This window comes from Protomyctophum bolini, assembly GCF_963924005.1.
Source record: "Protomyctophum bolini genome assembly, chromosome: 10".
In the NCBI taxonomy this organism is placed as follows: Eukaryota; Metazoa; Chordata; class Actinopteri; order Myctophiformes; family Myctophidae; genus Protomyctophum; species Protomyctophum bolini.
In genome coordinates, this window is record NC_137871.1 from 34,157,581 (window position 1) to 34,168,398 (window position 10,818).

The window sequence follows — 10,818 nt, forward strand, 5'->3', positions numbered from 1 at the left end:
TTGTACACTCAAAACCAAAACTTCACTGTCTCATTTTGTCTGACCATTATGAACTATGTCTGTTTGCAAGAAGGCAGGCATTATCTTATTATAATTTAATCCCTAAATGTAGGCCTATCGGCCAACATTTTATAATAACTGATCTACACACTCATAACAACACATCGAATTACAACAATCTAGGGAGAAAATAGGGAGGTAATGAGCCCACTGTCAGTGGTGGAAACTGAAAGTACATGTTTTACTTTACTTCAAATTTGTATAATTTTAAATATTGTGCTTTTTACTACTACTATTACTACAATTATTTGACATAGTTACTTAATTTTATATATAATAATGTTGTACTGTGTACTCCTAGTCTTACAAATCGAAGTCGCCAGCTACTTGTTCCATCACTGCATACTGCATAACAAGGTCCAGAGAAGGCCACAGGGCCAGCAGGAGCAGTGGCCAAGCCAAGGCACATGACGTCATCATTCTTGGGCGTGGACCGTTCGTTTGTGTAGATAGGGACGCCAGGTTGGAGGAAAACCTCCAATTGGGGGTTTCATTTGATTTGGGATTTTTTTTTTTTTTTTTACCCTCCCCCAATATCAAACGTCGTTTTATGTCACACATAAACAAATATATGTGTAGGATATATACAGTGTTTTAAAGAAATGGTCATATCATAGCTGGCTGCCTGTTGTTGCCACTGGCCAGTGCAGTGTGGCGATAAAGCCCTTCATGATTGGACTGTTGAGGGGGAGGGTTGTTGTAGCGTAAGCGTTAACTGGCAACCAAATCGTGAGCAGCAGCACAAGCACGAGCACAGTATCTATCGGCGGAACGCAAATCTGTTTCATAGGAAAACGATACGACTTCGTTGAATAGTTATCAGGTAAGGTTATTCACACTATTTTTTAACTGTATAAGACCTTGGTGTATGTTTTCGCATTTTGATCGATTAATTGATTGCAATTTGCATTAATTTCATACACAAGCGGCAGGCCGCCGGGTACGCCTGGCATTGACTCCATCTTACTAACGTGAAGCTAACGCTAATAATATGGCGCAGGCCGCTTTGTTCTTGAGTCTGTGTCTGGATGCGGTCTTGTGCGTGCGTGTGTCTGCGCTCGGTTTCCATACTGGGCCAAAGTGAAAGTGAATCGTCTCTGCCATCAAATGTAAACGAGATAAAGTGCAAAATGTCAGCCAAACCTTCTGATATCTCTGAGTTATTGTCGGGAAATCAGTCATCAGAAGGAACCACAGGTCGAAGGAAGCAGGCAGGCTAGAGCACTAGTCTATGGGCTAGAGCTGCCGCCTTTGTGAATGAGGTCGTTCTGTTGAAGGCCCAGAGTTGATTTTTGATTTATTAGCATGGTTGTGGATGCAATGCATCTTTAATAATAATCCACTAATCCCCCCCGGTTTGATATGCATCCCCGTAAAATCTGAATCCCCACCCCACCCCTTTCCCCCTCACTCCCTTTTAAACTCCTTTTATGATGATTTCCTGTTCTTTGGCTATTTGTAGTCTCTAAATGTTATGATGAATTGAACATGGTGGACCCTCTTGTAAACAAGTGTAGTGCTTTATTGGGTCGTCCACTCAGTGTGCTTGAAATGTACTGTAATTCTGCAAACTGTTAATAAATACTTCAATACTATACTGTTAATCAATATTCAAATACTTCAAGGGGTGGCAATGGATCAGGGGTAGAGTGTCCGGATGGGAACAGCAAGGTTCCCAGTTCAAACCCGGGCTCCCTTAGAGTTGGTCGAAGTGTCCTTGAGCAAGACGCTGAACCCCTAATTGCTCCCAATGTGCAGTTTGGTGCCTTTGCATGGTTTCCTCCGGCATCGGTGTAGTGTGTGTGTGAGAATGGGTGAATGTAATGCACAATCTCTGTAAAGTGCCTATATAAATGCATAATTTACCATCCGGCCACAGACTCCAATTTGATCCGTTCTTCTCCTCTGGGATACCAATCTGCAATGTAAAATCCTCAGTGTTAATTCAACTCAGAGTTGTTGCAGACCTATAAATACTATACCAGAAAAACAATTCTGCTACTTGACTTGGATAGGTGGGTTTAGAAGATGTAAAAGTAACAGGCAAAGAATATAATGTTGATCATGCAGCCTTAACAGCAGAACGTCTAATATCTCCCTTCCACAACACTTTCATTCCATCAGATTACAGTAACAACTAACAATACTCACAATAATCCACCCCTGTAGGTTATTTTAAGACCCACCAGCTTTCTGAAGAAATAATCTTACAGGATGCAGCAGAATGCACTGCCATTTGTCAATTTGATGTTCAAAACCAGTAAATCTTATCTTGTGTGCACTTTTTGTTTTCCTTCTCCAAAGGATTGCAGTGTCTAATCATGTCTGAGGAAGGAAATGTGATTCGCATCAGGGGTCTTCCATGGTCCTGCTCAGTAGACGAAGTGCAGAGGTTCTTCTCAGGTAAGTTACTGCAGCTTTGTTTGATGTTATTCAAGAACCTGAAGGGTTTGGACCGGATCTCCTCTAATAAATAACACTTTCATTCAAACACAGATTGCAAAATCGCCAGCAACGGCACCGCTATACATTTTACCTACACGCGAGAGGGCCGGCCCAGCGGAGAGGCATTTGTTGAGATGGAGAGCGAGGAAGACACGAAGATTGCCACGAAGAAGGACAGAGAAACCATGGGTCACCGATATGTAGAGGGTGAGTGTAGGGCCACCCGTTTATTATCAAATCTCACACAAATCTTTAATTTAGACTTCAAAGGTCTTTAAAAGGCCACAGGGCCCATGTAGCTAACCCAAGCCAGAGAATGGTGAAGCGTGCCGATGTTTCCAGAAGGTTTTATTTATGATCAGCCTTAGACCTTGTTTTGAACATAAAGTCCTTTCCTTTGTTGAAACACCTTTTTCTGGACAGACACCGTAAGAACTATAGGACAGATAAACAAGATTACAACATACAAACCAGGTCCTAAAACAATAACATACAGAATGGGCTTTTAATACACAAACATACACAAACATAATTATGAATAATCACAATGTGTACATGACACCTTCTCTCTGTTAATATAAACATATCCAAAGTAATTGCACAGAAACATAAAACACAAACACATTACCTTGTTCCCGTTCTAGCTGGGTGCTAAGATATAAAACTGTTGCTGCTGCTTGCCTCAAACATTTCCTTCTGATTCTGAGCAGCCAGGTGAGTGCAATTGTACTAATCAAGGAAACCCCCAGTGTAAAGTTACCAGGCTCTCAGCCACACACTGAACTCAAAACCAAAAAACCCCTTCAAAATAAATGTATGACACATGTTGCATGCAAAATTGCAAATGATTACAAAGACAAAATACAGTGCCTTGGGTCATTTACAACACCCTGGGTTCCAACTCCTGATCCCCATCTCTCTCCTCATTTACTCAGTCTACTGTTCATCTATCAATAAAGGCATAGAAAGCTAAAAGCTTTAGTTAAATTTAGTTAAAATAAAATCAATCCAAAACGACAGCCATGGTGTCATTTATAATTTCTACATTATTTCATCAAAATTAGCAGACGGTCAATGTCCTTCCCAGAGTATGGATTCTAGGGCTCAAAGTGACATAAAACAAGTCTTAAATCTACAATCTATCTTGTTTACATGCATAAAGCCTGTGAGTGACTGTTTTTATATCTCCTGCTCTAGTTTTCAAATCCAACAACGTTGAGATGGACTGGGTGGTGAAGCACACCGGCCCCAACTGTCCGGAGACGGCAGGGGATGGGCTGGTTCGCCTCAGAGGTCTCCCATTCGGCTGCAGCAAGGAGGAGATAGTGCAGTTCTTCTCAGGTACGAACGGGTCGTAGTCATTGTAGGACGTGGTTGAGGTTACTTACTGCAGAGGATGACCCATTTGTCTCTGCCTTCCTTTTCTTGCTTCCTTCCTCTCGTGGCCACTGAGAGCTTTTGCAGTAAAACAATCAAGTTGTAGATGCTGGAAAGAAAATGCCGTCATCTGAACTCTGACCTTAATTAAATGACGAAGGTGAGGGCTCGTTTAAAGTGATATTTTTGGGTCAGTGATGGCGAGGAAAGGACACAGGAAAAGGAAGCTGGTTAAGTCTAAAATGAAGAGAAATTTTATGGATGCCAGTTTTGTGTTTTGTTTTCTTCTGCTCAGAGCAGGAAGTTAGAATTAAAACACCCCCATTCTTTCCACTTCATAATCCCAGACATTCCATCATGTTTTCTTTAATTTAAGTCATTTTGACAATTAAAACCGAGTCTAGTAATACATTTTATAATTTAGCTTTTTATACTGTATATATTACTAACCCCTATTTTCCACATGCCCCCGCAATAAGAAAAAAGTAATTTTAAAAGAATGGCAGTGCAATCCTATTCGTCTATAGACCAGAACAAACGATGGGTGAAGACGATAATGTTAACTCATGTCACTCACTGGGGTGGGGTTCCTTGCTCTCTTCTCTCCTCATCAACACACCAACTCTAGCTCAACGTCTCATTATGGTGCTCTCTTTTTCATGTACTTTCCTCTCCTCCCATCCCTCTTATTGTACGGCCCCCTAGAGAACACAGCAAAATAAAGTCGTCCAAATGGCAGCTCACTGGTAAACACTTTCAACTGGTTTGTAAATGATGATGTTATGTAGAGTTTGTTCTTCTCTCCATAAGTTTTCTCTCTCTATATATATTTATATATCTCTCTCTTTAGCGAAAGTAACCTCTCTGTGATTGGGCATGTGATTTAATATGTCCCCTGCTTGGGGTTATCCTTATCTGTCCTTGGGTTGAAGGGTTGGAAATCGTGCCAAATGGGATAACATTGCCGGTGGACATCCAGGGGAGGAGTACGGGGGAGGCCTTCGTGCAGTTTGCTTCACAGGATATAGCTGAAAAGGCTCTAAAGAAACACAAGGAAAGAATAGGGCACAGGTGGGGATGGTTGGTTGGTTGGTTGGTTGGCTGGAAACGTTCATTTTTCTTATTGGTGTGCACCTTCGACATCTGCAACTAAACATATATCACTGAAAGTATATATAGTATTTATTATTCATATCGGTTAACACCTGATTTATACTCTGTTACGTGCCGTGTCATGCATCAGATGTAGCAGATCGACCGGTCGGAAACGCACCGGGGTGCATTGTGAGCCACGTGTAGATTGACTATTTCTTATGTGCGACACGATGTGCAACCAAATATAAATCGAGCATAACTCAAACACATTTGTGATACCGGTTTAAAAAAAAAAACACACACATAGCCTCACTGCCATTTTTAGACCGAACTACTCTCACAATAACACAATGGGAGGATTAGTGGTTTGGCACCATTCAATTAAAAAAAAACAAAAAAAGTTTGTCGCACGTTTGGTGTATTTATAACATTTTGGAGTCTAGAATGAATGGTACCTCGGCACTAAACGTCAGTCCAGGTTGACAAATGGGAAAGGAGTATTCCCAGGTGTTCAATTAACCCATTTTGGGGTTAGCATCATGCTATGCTTTAGCTATTGAAAAATAGCAGATCTACAAGCTCATAGCGGCCACAGAATGGCGCGCTACAAGCTTGTAGGTCTGCTTTTTTTTATTTTTATCGAAGAACGACTGATATAGAAACATAGCTTTTTCAGAAAACTGTGAGGATGTAGAAGACATTTTTAGAATCTGATCTCAGGTCAAAATGGGTTAAAGATGGCCGCTGTACACTTGGAGGAACTGGAGCCCATGCACTGCCACACAGGTAAAACTTAGACTGTTTGCAGAAGGGCCTACAGGAGCCCTCTCTGCTCCTCTAGAACCACGCCAATGGCTGTCATGGCAGGGACACAGGACCATGCTCTAGTCTATGCAGTATATTCAAGTCAATCGGACGTAATATCATCAATCATTTAACGGGTAACCATAAAGAAAAAGTCTTGTAAGTCGTTCAAGACTCCTTAAGTTCTGATGTGGTCTCTTTGTTTCTTTTTTTGGTCTCCTTTTGTAAATGTTAAAACAATTTGTCCCAATTGCAATTTTATTTATTTTTTATTTTTACTACCTATGGGCCACACCATGACAGTATCTTAATGTCCCCTTCCCCTCCCCAATTTTATCATTTATTGAAGCGATTGCTATCTTCTGGGAGTGTTCACTGTGGCGTCTGTATGCTCTCAGGTACATTGAGATCTTCAAGAGCAGCCGTGCTGAGGTGCGGACCCACTACGAACCCCAGAGGAAGCCCATGGGCATGCAGAGACCCGGCCCCTACGACCGGCCCTCTGGAGGCCGTGGTGGCGGCGGCTACAACATGATGGGCGGCGGCGGCGGCGGCGGCCGAGGGGGTTCCTATGACCGGATGCGTCGAGGAGGAGGAGGTGGCGGATATGGAGGCGGAGGTGGGTGGCAAGGTTGTTATAGTTTTGCATTTTTCATTATTGTCTCCACCAGGCCGAAGGCCAGGGGGGAGAGTGTGTTTTTTTTTTAAAGATTTTAAAAGCTCACTTTTAATGAGTTATGATAGTTTTGTAAACAATTTTATTTTTTCATTGTTAATCTCAACCATTACTTTTATTTCAGCCTCGGGCACAACCATTTTAGTCAATTTGTTTTAGTCAACTACAATAACCTTGGTAGGTGGACCTGGCGGACACTACATTTGAGAGAATCAAAGATGCACTTTGCTAGCAAATGCACAATTTTTGCGCATTCCAGTGGATAACCGGCTATTAATCGATTATAGTTTTATTAAATTATCAAGTTGCACCGATTACAGCGCTAATGGTAATCGCTACTATGTTTGTGTATTTGTGTGCAGGTGGATCTGATAGATACGGAGACAGTGGCTCATCCTTCCAGACTACGACAGGTCACTGTGTGCACATGAGAGGTTTGCCTTACAGAGCCTCCGAGACGGACATCTACAATGTAAGACTCACTGCTCTCCAATATCACTGATGTATTTCAATTAAAACCTCAAACAAATAAACATTGAGACGTTTCCAAGAACAAGGAAAGATTGGTTGCCTAATTCATAATGACAGAAATTATGTGCAAACCGGTTGGTCCGACCTAGTTGCCCCACGGCACTACCACCCCGTGGTCGTATGAGACACTCAATGTTTGAGGCATAACGGTAAATATAATGGAGAGGGCACCAGAAATCCCCTCCCATTCACTGGTATGGAGTTGCTCACCCAGCGCATACTCTCTTTTCACACCTTCATCCGGCTATTCGGGTCCTTTCATCTCACATTCGTAGTGTCACCTGCCCGTGCAAGCTCGTGAGTTAAGCCCATTGGAGCTAGAGGGTCGCACGTGTCCATAAAATTGGACTTTATTTTCCCCATAACATGAGAGATGAGACTGCTCGTCTATGAGCGACGTTACCCAAGCCTCTCTAAGGCAGGCAGAGAGATGCCGGGTCATTGAAACCCAATTCATTGTAAAAAGTATTGTGCGCAGCTCATAATATTGTCTTCTCCCTCTCTCAATGTTCCTCAGTTCTTCTCTCCACTGAACCCGGTACGTGTTCACGTCGAGATCGGCCCGGACGGCAGAGTGACCGGGGAGGCTGACGTGGAGTTCGCCACACACGAGGATGCAGTGGCAGCCATGTCCAAGGACAAGGCCAACATGCGTGAGTTTCCTTAACCCATTTAGACTTGGCATAGTTTTTAACTACGATTTTAAACTTTAGCTGTTGAAAAATAGCAGATATCTGCTTTTTTTTTATTTATTGTGAAAATGTCGCGCAAATCTTTGAATATATATATATATATATATATATATATATATATATATATATTCTTTCAGAGTGAATGTTTTTAACTCTTATCTTTGCAATGGTTTTTCGAACCATTGATATAGAAACATAGGTTTATCAGAAACCTGTGTTTTCCTGTGATTTAGAAGGCATTTGTACAATCTGGTCTCAATGGTTTAAATACAGAGGTAGCTTGCACCCACCCACTGGGCTGTGTCCTCATGGGGTCCGATTCTATGCATTTCAGAGCACCGCTACGTGGAGCTGTTCCTGAATTCAACAGCAGGGGGCAGTAATGGAGCTTACAGCAGTCAGATGATGGGTGAGTTCATCAGAGGCCATGTTAATAATGGCTGTGTTATGTGAGCTTGTAGATCTGATATTTTTGGGGAGGATTTGGTGGACGGGGGGGTCCAAATACAGAGGCAACTCTGGTCCAGTTTACTAAGTCTAATCACATCAACCCTGGGCATTCTATAATCTATATCATTATAAACGTGCTCCCCTGTGAGCTTGTAGATCAGCTGTTTTAAACTCCTGCCAGATTAAATGTACCACTCAGTTCCAGCTTTTTTCATATTTGCTTAGCTTTTACGCAGTCTCATATTAATCTCCACTACGATTGCAAAATGTGCGATGTGACGCTGTATCTATTTCTCTCTGCCTCCAGGTAACCAGTCTTCCTATAGTGGAGGTGGGCTGAACTCTGGATACTCTGGATACAGCAGCCAGGGCAGCATGGGAGGCTACAGCGACTACAGTGAGTATCAGCTCTGCTCTACCGAGGCCCATGGGGGGGAGATCTAAAGCGGTGGTTCTCCAAACTGATATGCATTTGTGCCATCTGCCAAGGACCCCAGAAGAGTATCATTATGTATTTAAAAAATGGCAGATGCACGTGTGAAGTAAACATTGAAGATGCTTTGCTACAAGCAGAATCTGCTAGAGCTACTTACAGGTGTTGCAGGTTACAAGTGTTGGTAATCCTCGGTGGATGGATGATCTGAGCATTGCGAGTACCAGCTGTCAGGGTCATCAGCTGGGAGATATAAAATATGGATAAAGTGGTTAGTTATTGTGATGCTATGACTTTTGAGAACCACTGATATTAATATTTCTACTCCTCGAAAGTTTGGCCGGGGGGCTACCGACTGATGAAATTGTAATTTATTTAAATCCAATTCAAATGAGATTTGTGTTTAGTTATTGTATATTTAGTCGTATTGTAAAAACATTGAGAGCTTCTGCTGTCTGAACTGTGAACTGCAGACAATGCCTGTTGTGTTGTGGGGTAGCTGTGGAAAGCCTGATCCTAAAGCCCGATCCTAAAGCCCGCCTACTGTCTGTCCGGGTATTTTTTCCACACACACACCACTTCTGCATCATAGACTATAGAGCGTTGCAGTCCCCCCCTTTCATGACGACGCCAGGCCCAGGAAATGATTCCCAATGCATTCTTCCCATAGACATTTCAAAAGGTATTTATTTAAAGACTGTTACGCCGCGGACAAAGCCAACTCGAGTCGTGACAACTCATGACAACAAACACAATATTTTGGACTAAACAAATAATTACAAAGAAGAAAAACAACAAAGTGTTGTAACCTGCCATTCAAAATCGGCCCAAAAAATTGTGTTTGTTGGCTTTGTCCGCGGCGTAAACGTCTTTAAATAAACACTTTTTGAAATGTCTGAGGAAAATGAACGGAGAATCATTTCCTGGGCCCTGGTAGGGGGCGGGACTGCGACGCTCTATTGCCTTTCACATTCCAAACTCATACTCTTTATTGCTCTGTTGCTCTTTTGGGAGTGCTGGGTACCCCAAAATCGCCCCATTGTGTGGCCATGCAGCACTGATTGTAGTATAAACTTGCTATACAGCATAAATATGATGTATTGGTGCATTCCAAAACAGACTGGGGCAGGGATTGTTACTTAGAAAAGACTTGAAAGAATGTGATTATCGTACACAGAACTCCTCGGTCCTATATGGTGTGTATTCTCTCTCTCTTGTTAGGTAACCAGGGCGGCATGGGGAGCAGTTACTACGGCAGCAATGGAGGCGGAGGAGGAAGTAGAAGTTCTATGAATGGACTCGGTGGAGGATGGGGAGTTTAGTTCTTTTTAGTTTCTTTTTTTTTTACTCTGCGTTTTGCTGGTTGGACTTGAAACGTACGTCACACATAAACATAGGCAGGGGTGGGGGTCTTTTTTGGTTTTTTTAAATGGCTGGTCTTCATGAAGTAATGAGAGCGTCTGGTGACACAAGAGTTTTTGGCAGTCGAAGTGCTGTTTCTGTTCCCGTATTTTTCCTTGATTGCTCACACGACACAGTTGTGTGCTTGCGGTTTCATGACCTGGAGAAGTTGTGCTGTTTTTTGTTTCGTTTTCGTTCTGCAGGCAACCTGGCAGTTCTGAGAATAACTATCTTGTGTTGATAGCTTTTACATTTAGAGTCAAATGTTTTTGAGTGCATGAACAGAATATTGTAAATATGTCTGAAATCTCTGGATGGTTCTCCCTCGTTTTCATTCTTTCTGCATTAAGGTTTAACCCCTTTTATGTTTTGGGGTACTGAAACAATGTACATTTGAGACTTCACATGGTTTAATCATGTTTTCTTTTTTAGGGTCTGAATGTGGATATTGCAGGTTTTACGTTATGAGGGATACATAAAGGGCAAATGTACAAATTCCTGCAGCAGTTCAAAGCGTTGAGGCCTTTATCTGAGTGGATCAGATTTTTGGGTAGTTCAAAACCACCAAGCAGTATTGGTATCCCTTATCTCAGCAAACATGTCAATAAATGTTTAATCAAATAGTATTAACACCCCAAATCCACTCGGGTAAGGTTGGGCAGTGTTGGACCATACACATACGGGGGGGGAGGGGGGGGGGGGGGAAATGAACAGAAATAAATCTTGTTCACATGAAGGTTTCTACTGCAATGGTTTCAATTACCATTTTGTATTTTTTTTTTCTTTTTGTGCACAAGTGAATAAACTGCTCTGGAATACATATGTACTTCTTTTGGACATATTTGGGAGGGGAA

At 42.2% G+C, this 10,818-nt stretch overlaps 1 protein-coding gene across 3 annotated transcripts; it reads left to right on the forward strand.

Moving 5' to 3' along the window:
* Positions 1-782: 782 nt before the first annotated feature.
* LOC308322754 (heterogeneous nuclear ribonucleoprotein H-like) lies at positions 783-10,647 on the forward strand. Of its 3 annotated transcripts, none has more exons than XM_080774167.1 (11): positions 783-883; positions 2,365-2,463; positions 2,557-2,712; positions 3,703-3,846; positions 4,815-4,953; positions 6,180-6,412; positions 6,820-6,929; positions 7,506-7,641; positions 8,015-8,089; positions 8,438-8,531; positions 9,785-10,647. In XM_080774167.1, exons 2-11 carry the CDS (start codon positions 2,382-2,384, stop codon positions 9,786-9,788), a joined length of 1,173 nt encoding a protein of 390 aa, XP_080630293.1. In that variant the 5' UTR covers positions 783-883; positions 2,365-2,381; the 3' UTR covers positions 9,789-10,647. The 3 variants fall into 3 exon arrangements, with proteins under 3 accessions (XP_080630293.1, XP_080630291.1, XP_080630292.1); XM_080774165.1 differs by having other exon boundaries at positions 8,438-8,527; XM_080774166.1 differs by having other exon boundaries at positions 6,180-6,400; positions 8,438-8,527.
* The last annotated feature ends 171 nt before the right edge of the window (positions 10,648-10,818 follow it).